The 16296-nt window shown below is 49.5% G+C and overlaps 1 protein-coding gene across 20 annotated transcripts in view; it reads left to right on the forward strand.

Moving 5' to 3' along the window:
- The window catches only part of CELF2 (CUGBP Elav-like family member 2), a 1289895-nt gene that overhangs the window by 818577 nt on the left and 455022 nt on the right, over positions 1-16296 (forward strand). The window contains exon 1 of one of the 20 annotated variants that reach the window (XM_069629694.1): positions 10954-11388. The exons of 18 other annotated variants lie outside the window; for them this stretch is intronic. In XM_069629694.1, the coding sequence (XP_069485795.1) occupies positions 11315-11388 (74 nt within the window). In that variant the 5' untranslated portion in view covers positions 10954-11314. Of the gene's footprint in view, positions 1-10953; positions 11389-15271; positions 15385-16296 lie in introns of those variants that run through there. One more of the 20 variants, XM_069629700.1, reaches the window with a different exon arrangement.

A 16296-nucleotide genomic window follows, 5' to 3' on the forward strand; every position in this document is an offset into this window, starting at 1 on the left:
CAGTGGAGCCAGAGGAAGTCTGTGTCCCAGAGAAAATCCTTGACTGAAGCCCTTGACCAGATATGTGGTGTCCTCAGAGGTCCCCTGCTGTTTTTCCCCTGGATGCCCCCTAACCAAGGCCTCCCATGTAAGTAGACTAATCCAAAAACAATTGTGGGGGGAGCTACCTGCCTTCATCCCTTTGCATTAGTGGGTGTGGGGTGTTCAAACTGGGTCGGCCCTTCGCACATTTGTTTAAAATCCAACTCAAATAATTCCATTATAGAAATTCACACTATCCATTTTAATTGATTTGTGTTGGGAACAGCCTGCCTTAATCATTTCCATTAAATTGTGGGGAGGTGGAAAGCTGTGTAGATCCTTACCACATTGAATTAAAATAAATCAATTAATTACCATATAGAAAAATCACAGGATGAGTGTTGTGAGATCAAAACTAACAAAATGCATGCCCCCCAGTGTATTGGAGCCAGTAGAGAAAATAAAGACTTCTATGACGGTCCTTCTGAAACCCCTGACTTTAGTACAGAAGGGGGGGGGTCCTGAATCCAAAAAGAAGTAATCTAAAATGTTACCTTTCAAGTGAATGGGGAGGGGGGGCCAAAACGAAATTCCCCTTTCATTCCCTTGCATCCCAAACCTGAATTACCAAGTATCATTTGTATGTGTGTTGCAAAACGAAATTTCCCATTTATTCCCATGCATCCCAAGTCAGAATCCCAAAGCACTGCATGTCCTTTGAATGTGTGTTGAAAAATGTTTATATCGAGTTCCTTTTCCAAACCTTGCTTTTCAAAGAAAATCCAAAACGATTTGGCCATTGAGTTTCTTTCTCAAACATTGCCTATCTCAAAATAAAGCCAAAATGAGTTTTCCAATGAGTTCCCACTCCCTGGACCTTGCCTACAAATCAGAGGAGTCCTATCCAACTGACGCCTGGAGGGTGGGTGTTTGCTCGGGAGAAAGTGTATTGGGACAAACTAAGCGATTACTGTGTGTTTTGTAAGTTTCCTTTTGGTTCATTTGGGAGAAAAAAATTCTGATGTAAATTGTGACTGCCAACTTCAAAATTGTACAAGTCATATCGCAAGCGAAGGTCCGTTAAACCTGTATTAGTCAATTGGTGCAAGACATTTGAATTTGTGATGTTGTGTAGTGCCTCAGCATTGGTGGCTGATGTGTTGGAAGCCTCACTAAAGTTGGATCTGTAACAGCGCTTTGGATGTGTGCAACCTTGCTTGCGGGTGGGGGGGTAGACACTAGTTTAGTTTAGTTTAGTTTATTATTTGTATAGCGCGCCATACCCTGGAGTATCAGGGCGCAAACAGACAAGGATATGCTCAACTTGGTTACAGGTACATAGAAATCAGATGAAGGTGCAGAGATGCGCTGAGCTTGGTTACAGATATGCTCGGCTAATTGCAAGTACAGGAAAAGGCAGGAAGTGTAGACATAGACATCAGCAATATTACAGCAAGCAGATATGAACAAGGGGAGATCAAGGACAGGGGAGCAAGGAGCATGCTCCTGTTCGCGTAATATAAAGTTATATACAGTAATGTACAATGTGACAAGTGGACTAGTTAGCTGTCGTTGGGGAGAGATCAAGGACAGGGGAGCAAGGAGAGATCAGGGCAGGGGAGCGAGGAGCATGCTCCTGTTCACGTAATATATAGTTATATACAGTAATGTACAATGTGACAAGTGGACTAGTTAGCTGTCGTTGGCTCTCAGCCACCTAGTGAGGTTTTGTCTAAATTTTGCGAAAGGCTGAGGTTCTCTGACATCATGCGGGAGGGAGTTCCATAACTGCGCAGCCTTGACCGGGAAGCTATTTCCTCCTATAGTGGCAAGTTTGAAACGCGGGACTTGGAGGCAGTTTGCGTTGGCTATTCTGGTAGGTCTGGAAGAAGTCCTTTTGCGTAATCTATCCATGAGGTAAGGTGGAGCTTTGTTGTTGATACATTTGTGGGTGAGGGAAGCGATTTTGAGATGAATTTTGTCTATGGTGGCGAGCCATTTGTATTCTCTTCTTGTCGAGAATATATGCTCGTTTCTATTAATCTTGAGTGCTGCTCTCAAGGCATTATTCTGGAGCACTTGAATTTTGTGGATGGTCTGTTTATTAGCTCCAATGTAAAGTCCATTACAATAGTCTAATTTGGACAGTATCAAGGCTCTGGCAAGTGTAATGCAACTATCTGTGGAGAGGAATTGTTTGCTCGCTCTGATAAGTTTGCATGTATATGCGGTGGCAGAAGCTAGAGAGTTAACTTGTTTGGTAAAGTTCATGGTGGCGTCTAGGTAGAATCCTAAGGTTTTTACTTCATGAGCTACTTTTATGTTGTTCCCATCAATAATGAAGTTGTCGTAATCGGGGCTGAGTTTGGATATATAGGTAGTGGTGCCCAGGATGATAAGCTCAGTTTTATCATCGTTCAGGCATAGGCCGTGTGTGGCCATCCATGCCTGAACGATGCTATAGATCCTGTTCACTAGGGCCAGGTCCTTGGCGTAGTCTCCTGAGAGCGGGAGGAGGATCTGGGTATCGTCTGCGTAGTTAGTGTAGGCGATACCCAGATGATCCATCTCATCAAAGAGAGGCTTCGTGAAGACATTGTAGAGGGTGGGTGACACACAAGACCCTTGTGGAACACCGCATGTTATAGGGATTGGATCTGCTGAGGCTGATGGAGCGAAGACTCTCATGGTCCGATTACTCAGGAATGACTTGATCCAAATTATGGCCTCTTTTGAGAAGTGGGCTGCCGAGTCGAGGTGACTACAGAGGACTGTGTGGTCCACTAAGTCGAATGCCGCTGATAGGTCCAGGAGGAGAAGTAGGGCCGCTTGGCCATTGTCTCTGCAATAGTCTATTTGGGCCTTAAGATCTATTAACGCTGTCTCGGTCCCATGTTGCGGGCGGAATCCTGATTGACGGATTCCAAGTAGGTGGTTATACTCTAGGAAGCTTTGAATTTGCAAGTAAACCACTTTATCTAAAATTTTTAGGAGAAAGGGCACAGTCGTGATGGGCCTGAAGTTAGTCGGAATGGTAGGGTCAAGGGTTTGCTTCTTTAGTAGTGGCAGTACCCAGGACTCTTTTAGGTTGATCGGTACTGAACCTGAGGTGAAGGAAGAATTGATTAGTTTGGTTATAAATGGCGACAGTTCTCTCGCAGCATCCTTGATGAGTTGTGTTGGGCATTGGTCGCCTTTGCAGTTAGACGGTTTGAGTCCCAGGATGACCTTTTCTACCTCTATGGGCGATACCTTAGAGAAGCAGAAACGGGTTCCCAACTTGGGCTGTGGCGGTGGCGCTGAGCTCTGAGGGATGTGTGGTGTTAGTGATGCCTTCTTGATGGCAATTTTGGTTTGTAGGTTTGCTACCTTGTTTGTTAAAGCAAGTTGTATGCTAGAGCACCATTTTTTATCCTTGGTGCAGTTTTCTTGGGGTACAATGGGTGTTTCCAATTCTTTCAGAATGCTGAACAGTTCTTTGACACTAGATTTTGAGTTGGATATTCTAGTATTGTAGGTTTCTTGTTTGGCTAATAATATTTCTTTCTTGTATTGGGAGGAGGCTTTGGAGAGGTTGAGTTTATTTTTGACTGATGGGGCAAGTCTCCAAATAGTTTCAAGTTTTCTTTTGGCCAGCCTAAGATTTTTTAGGTGGGGCGTGAACCAAGAATTGAGGTGTTTTTTAGGTTTGCTATTTCTTAGTTTGAGCGGGGCTATGTGATCCAGGGCTGAGGACATGGCTGCATTATAATGTTCGACTAACAGATTGGGGTCCATGCAGTCGGGTAGTGAGTTTAATTTAGGTATTATAACGGGCATTAGATTTTCTACTGTCATTAGTTTTTTATTTCTCGTTGGCAAGGGTGGGGCAAGTGAGGATGGGGCAGTGACCCGGTGGGTTGTCACTGAGAATAATAGCAGGTGGTGGTCAGTCCAGATCTGCGGTACAGAATCCGTAATATTTACTTTGCAATTATGTTCTGCTATCCAATCAAGGATGCGACCTTTGTTGTGGGTGGGTAGTTCAACTTTTTGGATGAATCCCAGCTCTTTCAAGGTCAGAGCAATCGCTGACGATTGGGTGTCCTTATTGTCATTATAGCCTAGATTAAAGTCTCCTAGCACTATTGTTTGGGATGTATTTTTTAGGTTATTGGACAGGGATGTCGAGATGTCCTCGGAGAAGGTTCCGATAGGACCTGGTGGTCTGTAGATGAGGATGATGTTTAGAGTTTGGGAGTTGGCGATGGTTATTTTGACCGTGAGGCATTCACAGGATTGCATATTGGTAGTAGTGATGATCCTCATGTCCAGGCTAGTTTTAGCTATGATTGCTAGACCTCCACCTCGGGAGGTAAGTCTGTCCGCACGTAGGATTGTATAGTTGTCTGGGACTGCTAGTGATAAGGCTGGGCCAGCCGCATCATGTAGCCAGGATTCTGAGATGGCCAAAAAGTCTAAGTTGTCTGTAGCAATGATATCTGAGATCTCTGTGGCGTGTGCGACTAGCGACCTGGCGTTTATAAGTGCACCTTTGAGATATGATTTGTGGTCAGCTAAGTTAGGGCTGGTGGTGTTCTGACTACCTTTAGTTGCCTGTTTGGAGTTATTTATTTTGGGTCTGTTGGGCTTAGGCTGTTTCCTAGTAGGTTCCGCAATACCCTTCAAGGGTAACTGTATTTTGTTTCGGGGTTTTGATAGTTCAGCCTTCTTGGCTGGTAGCTCATGCAGTTTGGACAGGCGAGCACGTAGTCTAAGGTTTCTGTCTACAGTGTTGCATGGCCTTTGTAGGGTGGTGCTATCTGGATAGTGGGTCATTTTAAGTCCAGTATTGGGTTGTTGTGTGTTGAGCATGATATGGCAGGTGCAATGGGTGGAATAGGACGTGGTGCAAGGACTCAGAGTGTTAACTTTGGTGCTTATTTTAGGTGGATGTATTCCTAATGTGATGAGGAGGGCGATATACAATGGTAGCCAGGGTGACCTGTAGGCAAGACCCAGGGAGTACATGCTAAGTGACTGGATAATAATCCGATAGGAGTAGTTTCGGTGGCAATTGAGGTGGCTAAGACTAGGCAGGCTAGATGCAGCTATCAGGCTAGGTGCAGTTTCAGTAGCAATTTGAGAAGGCCAAGAACAGGCAGGCTAGATGCAGCTGTCATGCTGGGTACAGTGTCAAGGCACAAGGGCACAATACAAGTCAAGTGTGGTCTATTACCGACCATGGGGCACAATGCAGATCAAATGTGGACAATTAGCGACCATAGGGCACAGTACAGAGCAAATGTGGTCTATTAGCGACCATAGGGTACAATGTAAGTCAAATATGGTGACCATAGGGCACAATGCAAGTCAAATGTGGTCTATTAGCGACCATGGGGCACAATGCAGATAAAATGTGGTCTATTAGTGACCATAGGGCACAGTGCAGAGCAGGTGTGGTCTATTAGCGACCAGGGGCACAATGCAGATCAAATGTGGTCTATTAGCGACCATAAGGCACAGTACAGATCAAGTGTGGTCTATTAGCGACCATGGGGCACAATGCAGATAAAATGTGGTCTATTAGTGACCATAGGGCACAGTACAGAGCAGGTGTGGTCTATTAGCGACCATGGGGCACAATGCAGAGCAGGTGTGGTCTATTAGCGACCAAGGGGCACAATACAGATCAAATGTGGTCTATTAGCGACCATGGTCTATTAGCGACCATAGGGTACAATGTAAGTCAAATATGGCGACCATGGGGCACAATGCAAGTCAAGTGTGGTCTATTAGCGACCATAGGGCACAATGTAGAAGTTGAGATACATGTACTGTTTCTACATGTGGCAATGGTAAACAGGCTGGATGCCGTATGCTAGAGAGGGCCCATATGGGTGCCCAAGCGTTCTAGGAAAGAGAAAAAAACAGGCAAGTGGCTGGAATCTGGAGTACAACTAGGGGAGGCATATGGCCTACCTTGCGTCTGGCAGGGCTCGTAACCGACGCTCCTGAAACCTGCTGCTCCTGCAATAGGTTGCGGGATCTCCTACTCCACCGGCCTTCGGTTGTGATGGTGGCATAGAGATCATACTGCAGGTATGAGCACGGGCAGAGTAGCGTGCTCCAGCGTGCAAACAGGGGGCAAACAGGGGCCTTCAGGTGAGGCCGCCGGCGTTTCCGCCTGCCGGCAGATGTGGCCTATTCAAAGGCTGCTAGTAGCCTAGCAACGAGGCACCAGCCTCGATATGGCGCCGCGCTGCGCCCGGCATCATAGGGTCAGGCAGAGGAGGTCAGGCAAAGCGATGTCGTGGTCCCATGCACAAAGCCTTGTGCAAAATCGGGTGTCTTTCTACAGGCAAAGGTGCTCAGGGGCATGGGAGCCTTACCATGGTGGATGGCTCTCCGGAACGTCGTGGTGTGGCTGGGTGCCGTAGGTGGGCATCGGCGTGGGTCGGCTCGCGCTCCGGATGCGAGCTTCTGATAGTGAAAGATCCTGGAGTTGAAAGGGCAGAGATTCTGGCCCCTGGCTCCTACGGCTCCAAACAGGCACCCAACAGGCCTTAGAATGGCCTTCGAGCTGGCCGCCGGCGTAATCCGCCTGCCGGCGGTTCCAGCTGATGTAATTGAGGCTCAGCCTCGGTTTCAGGCCGCGCTGCGCCCGGCATGGGCGAGTCAGGCGCCGTGTGGGGACAGGGTCAGGCAGGCCCTGTCCGTGTTCCCCGCTCGGCGTGTGGTTCCTCTGCTGGGCTGGGGGTGCTGGGGGGGCTCCTGCCCTCGCCCCACGATGAGGAAGAGTGGAGTGAGGGGGTTAGCAGGCACCCAACAGGCCTTAGAATGGCCTTCACACTGTGAGTTGAGAGTGACTGCAAGATTAACCGCGACACAAGGGTGTGGATTAGCAACCAGGTTGTGTTTAATGGTGTCCCCAGGCTCTTACAAGTTACATTTTGGTCTGGTCCTCTCTGGCACACGGAACATAATTTGGCCTTTCGCCATGACTTCATTTTTTCATCAGTGGAATAATTGGTAGAGAATGTTAATTGTAGCAGCGGCTCCTCGAATTCCACTTTTTGTAATGTGAGTGGTCTTGTATCGATGGCTGCAAATGTCACTGTAAGAGAAAAGGGGCTGGGGTTTATTAGTAGGAAGGGCAGATGTGAAACGTGGTGTTGATGGGTGCAGGTCATAAGTGCCCATTCCCTGTGTGACAATCTTCTTTCTGTGGGTTTGCCAGAGAGATTTTGGAGTATGTTAGCCATAGGGAAGACCAAGATCTGATAGGCAACCGAAATTTGAGTCTGATTAGCCGCTAATGTGGGAGAGTGTGACCTGCTTAAAGAGGAGAGCTTTGTTGTGCTGTGGTTGTGTTGATGTGCTAATGGCTAGGCCAGTGGCTACCAAAGTGTGTAAAGCAGTGTGGTGTAGAGCCTGGCCGGGAGTGGAGCACATAACATAGGATGCGATGAGGCTGTCATTAGGACATTACTAGATAGAACAATGCACAGCTGTGGTTTACATATTACCATTACAGCATCACACGTGTGTGCGCTGAAAAAGAACCATGGGCCCGGAATCTATACATTTTTTTTTTTTTTGGCTGCATACGATCCCAGGATTCCACATTCCAAACTTCAACAGTTTAGCTGGTGGATCAGATCTCTTTCTTGATTCGAGAAGAGATGGGCTGAGTGATTGGCTGTTGTCATAACGCCGAGATTTCAACGCCCATATGATTTTATTTTTCTGCACTGTGATCGAGAAGTCCACGTGCCATTTCTATGGTTATATTTTAGTTCATGCCAAGAGCACGCAGGGATGTTCGTTTGGTCGCTTCTTAAAGTGACGTCTTTGATCCAGGTGGACCTTGATACCAATCCGCAGTTGATCACATTGTGGCTTTTCTGCCAAAGTTGGCAGCTCTTAGAAACCGGTGAATGTCTGGTGTTAGGTGCTTTACAAATGACTCGACTATAACGAAAATCGGTCTTTAAACAAATCGTGAACTGCACCCGTCCCCTGATGGCACACCACGTTGTCACGTAGGTGAAAATACATGTTAAAAACAGAGATTGTTATCGGGGCTCTCTGTGATGGAGGCACAGACGCGTTGTTGGGGGGGGGATAAGAGGGCTATAGCCCCGGGTCTTTTGGTTGTAGCCCCGGATGGAAGCTCAGGGGTTACAACCAAAAAGGCTAGCTAGTCTCCAGTCCCGACAGTCCAAAAATTAACATAGCACTGGATCTTTTCCAGACCTAGCAACACCCCTGAGTGGCAATAAGGTGGTAGCAGTAAAGTCAGTGGTCAAAATGAGCGGGAACGGCTGAGAGTGGTGTTCCACTATTTTTATTTTGTTGTGTTAACAGCCCCACTACTTTTTGTAACCATTTTAACCAAAAGGAGCAGTTCTTTGTGAAGTTAAATCACACTTCTCTACTTTACCATCCAATAGCAGTTAAGGCTAAACTGAAATCTGTTTTGATTGGCTGTCAACCAGCATCGTTGTAACCAATGAAAAATGTGCTGCATGCTGCTCCCTGCCTACTCTTTCCCCTGCCGGGGTAATAGTTCCACTACTTTTTTTGGTACACTTCTACCACTGAGTAGTGCTTAAATAAAATCACTGTGCATTTATTTGGCGCTGCACAGTCGATTGGTACCCACCACCTGTAACCCTCCAAGACTGCCTAGGCACCATTGCCAGCTGGGTTTTCTTGAATGACACTGCAAGGTCGCTAAAGCTGTTTTCTTAGGGGGGAGAGGTTGAGCGAGGAGGATGGGTTTTATAAACAGGATGTGGGTTTACAAACCACACAGGAAACTGTGAATTCGGATCGCAGATCTAGCTTGTTCACATAGCGCGCTAATCTTAAAATGTGCCCAGGCACACACACCCTTAATCGTCGTTATGTACCCCATTGCCACTGCTGATTTGCAATGTAATCGTGCAGTAAATATCCTACTATAGTTTTTATTGACCTGAGAATGATGAAAGGCGGAGTGGGTCTTGCTGGGATTTTAACAGATGATCAGTAAAAACTCACAGAATTCTGCAGGGAGCAATGTCGCGCTCTGAAACACTTGTGTACGAGCGTGATAGAAATAAAATATCAATATCAATATCAATGCTGTGTCTAGGTTTCAACCTCCATTAAGCTATATGTCTGCAATGAGCTCTAAACCCGGCAAGTTTTCTTTCTTACATTTTTTCAGGCAACTTTTCTTGCTATTAAAATGAGCGCGTGTACAAATGTTTTCTCGTGGCACTGTTATGGGGTGCAGCTGTTGGACTCCTCCATTAGGTGTGTATCGCACTATCACGGTAAACTGCTGCTCACTGCCAATGAGCCGTGCAATCATTGCCTTAAATCAGTGGTATTCATACTGGGGGGATTAGGAGGTGACCCCCTGAGGGGTAGCCTGAAGGATGTGGGGAGCTCTTTCAAAATGGAGTATGGTATCTGCTTTCAATAGAAAATATGTTTATTTATTGAATGTAAGCGGATATACATCTAGGGGGGTCCGGCAAACATATTTTTACTCAAGGGGGGGCTCAGCACAAAAAAGTTTGAATACCTCTGCCTTAAATCGAAAGTGAAATACTTAGCAATAATAATGAGTTGTTTTTTTGTAATCGTATTCGCTCTATTCATGCACATTGTGTTACCAGGCACCGATCCGAGCATTGAAGCGTCTACGTGCCCTATATCCGCATCGTGAGATGCAGCCACTTGCAGCGTTGCTTTCATGACTCCCTCGTGTATTTCTGGGTCTTTACGGTTGCCTTGTTTGCTGTGGCCTCTTCGGCCTCCATCTTGTCCATTGCTTTTGTAAGTCTGCGGGGTTTGTTATTAGGCCAGGAGGAAACAAAGGCTCGGGCCCAACCTGCTCGCCGCGGGAACAAGACTGTTCAATCCCCAGTCAGTGTCCCGCAATAAGCGCCATATACATTGCTGGTGATCATGCCTGGCGACTGAACTCTCTGCTCTGGAACCTGGGGGACCAGTGTCTAACCCGGGCCTCCTCGCCGGAGTTATTTGAACCTCAGGGTATCTCTTTAACGCCCCTTTTCCTCTGATCTGGGCCAAAATTGGCAGTGCTTAGAAACGCACAAGCGCTCTACATAAAAAAGTTGAACACCTACATTTAAATAGTCAATCTGGCCCCACCCTCCCCTTTAGCTGTGGTTTTCAAACAGCAGAGCTGACACTCCTGGCGGTGGTGGGGGTGGGAGGAGGGTTGGGCATCCGGGAAGATGGGGGCTCTTCGAAAGTGGGAGAATGGCGAATGCTGCTAATGGGAAAATATAAGCAGTTCTGCATTTGGGGGTCCCAACAACAAGATGTATACTAAAGGTGGGGCTCAACATAAACACATTTGGATACCACTTCCTTGGGGGCACTCGTCATGCTGATTGAGTTCTAATCCCGGCATCCACATGTGACCACGAGATGTGTGATTCTGGCCAAGTGGTTGTATTGCACAAATATACAAAACAAAAACAGCAACGTGCCTTCTAGTACTGTCCTAATAACATGTTCCTAGGTAGTTTAATATTTACCAACCAGACCCAACATTCCATAGTGCTCCGAGTATGTCATGTACGAAAACTACATGAACAATATATATATATATATATATATATATATATATATATATATATTCATCTGTACAGTGCTCCAGTGACGCCTGGCTCTATGTTTACATTGTGTCAAATTCTTAATAATATATATATTTTTTAAAAAGCCGAGGGAGTCGTCACGGTGGGTAGCTGGTCTAATGATGAAGCGGTCTTTCTGAAATGAGCAACGTGCAAAGGATGGCACGTGCCATTATAGTGTCGAGTTTCATCAGCACACGGGTCCCTTCTTCAGTCTGGCGACATCCCAGAACTCTCGGATAAGATTGTGGCGCAAGTAAACGGCATTCTGCAGTTGTGTAAGAAAGGGAAGGGAGTGTGGTTGCGAACCTGCAGCTGCCACCTCCGGCCGCGGGAGGGTTAACGCTCTGCAGAGAGCCGGCAGCTCCGCCCCCCGCCTCAGCACCTGGTGCTGTGCAGACAGTTGCCTCAGCAGTGGCTTTCAGAGGGGATTGGAGGAGAGGCGAGAGGGGGGGACGAGAGAGAATGTGACAAGTGCCTGCTCTGGCTGCCGCCTTGGGGAGGCCTCCAGCACCTGTGCCTGCCTGTCTCCTGGCCAGCAGCACGCTCCTTGGATCCGGCAAGCAAGAGACGCACCCGCACGCACGCACACACACACAGACCGCCTCATCCCCCAGACCAGGACGCAGAGTGCGCGCAGAGCCAGGGGCATGACTTCCTCGTACAAGCTGGATTTTCTGCCGGAGATGATGGTCGACAGCCGCCTGCTAGTTTCCGACCGAATGTAAGTAGAGCGTTGCCTTGAATCTGAAGCCGCTGCCCGGGCCGGGGTGTTGACGTCGAGGCGCCGCGGCCGTGCGCACGCTTTGCGCCGGGCGCGCAGCCCAGTTAGCTCGGGTGTCCGTCACCCCTGCTGCCGTCCGCCTGGGTGGGGGGTTGGGGGTGGGTAGAAGGGCTGAGGCATTTTAAGCTCGCTGGGCACCACGCTCGCTTTGTTGGCAGAAGATGGAGGTGGATTACGGCGGAATCCAGTGTCGCGCGGTCACCGACTGCGCTCGGCGCCATGCGGGTCAGAGTGGCCCTTTGCGTGGCGTCGGCGGAGGACCGCGCAGATGGATGGATGGATGGATGGGCGGAGGCCATGTGCTGCCCCCGTCCCCTCTCCCCGTAGACCCCTTCAGTCACCTCTCTTCACAGGCAGGCAGCTCCCGCCATGCGTGTCCTGCCGTCACAGCCATGCCTTTGTGGTGAAGGCGGGCATCACCCTGTTGTCTGCCTGTTCCTTTTTATGAAGTGTGAGAGTGGCCGCCTTACTAAATGATGGGCGACTAGCTTCCTGTAAGCACGTCCTAACTGCTGGGGCATCTTTAAAGGCGTGTGGGGGCAGGGGGGGCTGCGTGTCCCCCAAGGGTGGATCCCGATCGCCTTTGTGTGTTGTTGGTAGAAGCATAGCTCTCAACCATTTATGTCGCAAAAGCGGGTGAAACCACCCGATTTTACTTTTGGCGGGTGAGAGGCCCATTGAAATGAATGGGCGTGCATGAGGTTTGGCGGGCGAGTCCGCTGTTTACAAGGCGGGTGACACCCGCCAAAAGCGTGTGAGTTGGGAGCTATGTGAAGGATTCACAGCTGGACCCCCGCAGCAAACTCTCCCCAGGATCGCCGGTGACCCCTCCGGCAGCGTCTCTGCTTTCATTGTGTCTGTTAATCCCTCTTCTCGCCTTTGTTCCTTCCGGAATACGTAACCATTGTTTTCTGTTACACAAAACTGTTTTTGGAACACAATACAGTTGAGAGGCTTTTTAAAAACATGCGTGCGTTGGGCGATGTGATCGACTGGCCGACTTCTTCACTTTGGAGCCGGGTGCCCGTGCCCCACCCACTTGGACAAACTGATGGGTTAACCTAGCCCATCTCTTGACATATCAAACCTGGGACCGGGCTCTACACCAGCATAACGCACGGTTAATGATGCCATTGGAACCGTCCAGCCTTGATGTGCGCAGTTGAATTTGCAGTGCTTCTGTTCATCTTTGTCCACCCGGCTCTGTGCCTCTATCCAGCCAACCCTGCTCTGTTCCTCTGTCCAGCCAACCGTGCTCTGTTCCTCTGTTCTTTCTCTGTACCTCTATCCAGCCAACCCTGCTCTGTGCCTCTGTCCAGCCAACCCTGCTCTGTGCCTCTGTCCAGCCAACCGTGCTCTGTTCCTCTGTCCCGCCAACCCTGCTCTGTTCCTCTGTACCTATGTCCAGCCAACTCTGCTCTGTTCCTCTGTCCAGCCAACCCTGCTCTGTTCCTCTGTACCTCTGTCCCGCCAACCGTGCTCTGTTCCTCTGTCCCGCCAACCCTGCTCTGTTCCTCTGTACCTATGTCCAGCCAACTCTGCTCTGTTCCTCTGTCCAGCCAACCGTGCTCTGTTCCTCTGTTCTTTCTCTGTACCTCTATCCAGCCAACCCTGCTCTGTGCCTCTGTCCAGCCAACCCTGCTCTGTGCCTCTGTCCAGCCAACCGTGCTCTGTTCCTCTGTCCCGCCAACCCTGCTCTGTTCCTCTGTACCTATGTCCAGCCAACTCTGCTCTGTTCCTCTGTCCAGCCAACCCTGCTCTGTTCCTCTGTCCAGCCAACCGTGCTCTGTTCCTCTGTACCTCTGTCCCGCCAACCCTGCTCTGTTCCTCTGTCCAGCCAACCGTGCTCTGTACCTCTGTCCCGCCAACCCTGCTCTGTTCCTCTGTCCTTTCTCTGTGCCTCTGTCCAGCCAACACTTCTCTGCTGCTGTCCAGTCACCCATGTCTTCCTCTCTAAATTGTTTTATTTTCCACACCCACTTCTGTGTGTATCATTGTTTACCCCTTTCGCGTTTTGTGCTTAATTGCCTCTTTCCTGCTTCTATGTATCGCAGTGTATATATATGTATCTGTCGAGCTCTTTAGTCCTATCTCCCCATTTCTCTGGATCCCTGTCCATCCATCACGTCATCTCGTTCTGTCCATCTCTATACATCTGTTCGCCTCTGTCCATCTCTCCGTCCCTACTTCCATCCTGGTCGGTGCCTGCCCTGCCTACATCCGTGGCACTTCTCGCCTGTGCCTCGGAATGCGTCCTTGGCGGGTGCTTACGCTATGGATGTGTGCTTTGATAATCCCCCCTCCCCCCGTTCCTTCAGGGTGCTGGTCGTACTTTTGAAAGGGGTACTTTTTGAGTTCCCAGACCGGAATACTCACATGGGAAATATCCCTGTAAAAACCAATCTCCCTTGTGGTGACTAGGTGTACACGGGGGTTGGGTGAGGGGGGACTGGGGGGGGGGGGTTGCTGGGTGTATGTGGTGTGCATCTGCAAAGTTGCCATGGGTTTCTTTGGGTCGTCATGGTGCAGCCGAAGCGTGCCTACTTGCAAGTGGTGGCGTGCGTGAGTCCTGCCAGCCGGGGCGCATTCCACTGCGGCGTGTGCAGCGAACCCCGGGGCTGTGCTGCTGCTGCCGCCGCCGACTCGGTGGTCATGTTTGGACTGGAGGTAAACTTTCCCTGTAGAGGCCTGTGCCTTGTGCAACACGTGGCTGCAGCTTCATGGGAGGGGGCAGGGGCACCCAACAGCGACCCCGATCTGTGCAAGCATGCCCGCTGATCCCGACTGCTTCTCTTAGGCGGTGTGATCCTGGGCAAAACACGTGATCAAGTAGCAAATACAGTATTGTTTTGTGCGATTAAAATAACAGGCCCGGTTACATGAGTGTCAACCATAGTGGGCGATTGTTTAAAAACTTTAAGACATGACCGTCTCTGTAGCCGAGAAGGTCATGTTCTGAATTAGTCAGTAATGCCCCTCTGTGAAGATCTGCACATTTGCAACTATTTTTCTTTGGGTACCTTCAGTGTAGCCCGGGGTGGCGCCAGCACTTTCGTAGTCTGTCTGTTTCCCCTAAGGTTCCTCGTGTTTACATTGCTGGCTCTGGGACCCATACACTTAACTTTGAATCCCGGCTTCCACACTTGGCCGCATTATTTGACCCCGGATCAAACGTCCCGATTCTGGTGTTCCTTCATCGTCCAAAAAGTTGTACTGGTCGTCTGCCATGATGCTATTTTGGCGGGAAGGGGGGAAATCAGCAGATTTACTAACTACTGGATAGATAATCTCCGAGAAGCACCAGCAGCTTAAAGTGACCAGTTGTCTTGAAATGAATTCGGTGAAAGCCACTTCAGTTGGTGTTCATCGGCCGAGTGACTCCTGAACACTGGGCTTCATTGCAATTGGAAAGATTTTGGATAGGCCGGACCTGCAACTGACTAAACCCCAGCCCTACCTGCCTCTCGGAGGCCCATGGGGCTTTACCTCGGATTCCCTAAAGCCCAGCGCTCTAATGGGCAAGGCTCTGGGAGAAATTCCTTCCTGCCCAAGGCCCTCATGTTGGTCTGTGTGGACTTGCTTTATGCTAAACCTTTTGAAATGAAGATTTCGTCTGAACCACCTCCCCAAGCCCCCGCGGGCCTGACTGTGGGGGTGAGCTGCAGGTCACACCCATTTAAGAAATTGGATCTAAAATTGCTGTCCCTGCAAGGTGCATCCTGACACATTCCAACACCGCTGTGCCCGGAGGAGGGGGGTGGGTGGAGGAGGGTTCACCATGCCCGTGCTGCCAGGTGAGCCGGTCAGCTACGCTTTGGTGCAGGATGAAACTCGAAAGGCCCCGGGACGAGCTTCGCCTCGGGCATGGCACGGCTATCAATTCTTACTTTACAAATACGGCTACAAAAGAACGGGCTGCTTGGGGACCGCGTACTGGTAAGAGAACTCGGCGGGTTGAAGTAGCTGCGCTCACATGTGTATAACGGCACCTGCAGGCATGTCATGTCGCATAGGCCCACCTCCGCATTTCATCACAGCAAAGTGGATACACAGGATGCCTACATTCGAGTTAAATGGTAGTGGCAGCTGGGATTTACATTTAAATACACACTTAGCGCTTAAAGCAGCCCGTTTCTCGGCACCTTGGCTTTCAGCAGCTGTGTACGAGGCGAGGCCCAGGAGGGGGAGGGGGGTAACACCTATTTGGATCACAGGGGGGTTGTGCAGTGGGTTAAGACGCCAATTTTCTCGCTGCCATTGGTTTACAATTCGCAACAGAAGTACACCTCACATTTGCATTTAAAGCACAACAACACACACATGATTCTAATTATTTTATTGTTGGTATGTGAGAAACCAGCAAGCTAGCGCCAAGCAGCTCTCACAGCGCTTCACAATGCGCCCTTTGTATCAGAAGGATCTTGTACGAAGAACAGTATGGTATGTGCGAGGTCTGGTGGAGGGCGCATTACAGAACCACTGATTGCAACGGTTTAGGGCGAGGGGGCTGTGTACATTTGACAATGCTATGAACATTGTACATGATATGTGCGTGTTTACACACGGAGGCACGGGGAGGAACGGAATGTGCCCGGAATCACAAGGCTTTGCGTCCGGTGCTTGACGCCGGGATTAGAACCCAAACCTTCAGCTTCTAATGTCAGCGAGGTCGCCTATTACACACCTAGACCTCGTGAGAGCAGTGGCCGCAGGGACTGCCTGATCCAGGCGGGGGGTCGGGGGGGGGGGCGCCGAAGATCCGCAAGCAAGCTCTCCCCGTTCACATGATGGGGACATTACGCCTCGCAGAGGATCCCATAGCTCGCCAGGTTTATGATTTCCAGCGAC

This window comes from Ambystoma mexicanum, chromosome 12, assembly GCF_040938575.1.
Source record: "Ambystoma mexicanum isolate Mex_15411 chromosome 12, UKY_AmexF1_1, whole genome shotgun sequence".
Classification (NCBI taxonomy): Eukaryota; Metazoa; Chordata; class Amphibia; order Caudata; family Ambystomatidae; genus Ambystoma; species Ambystoma mexicanum.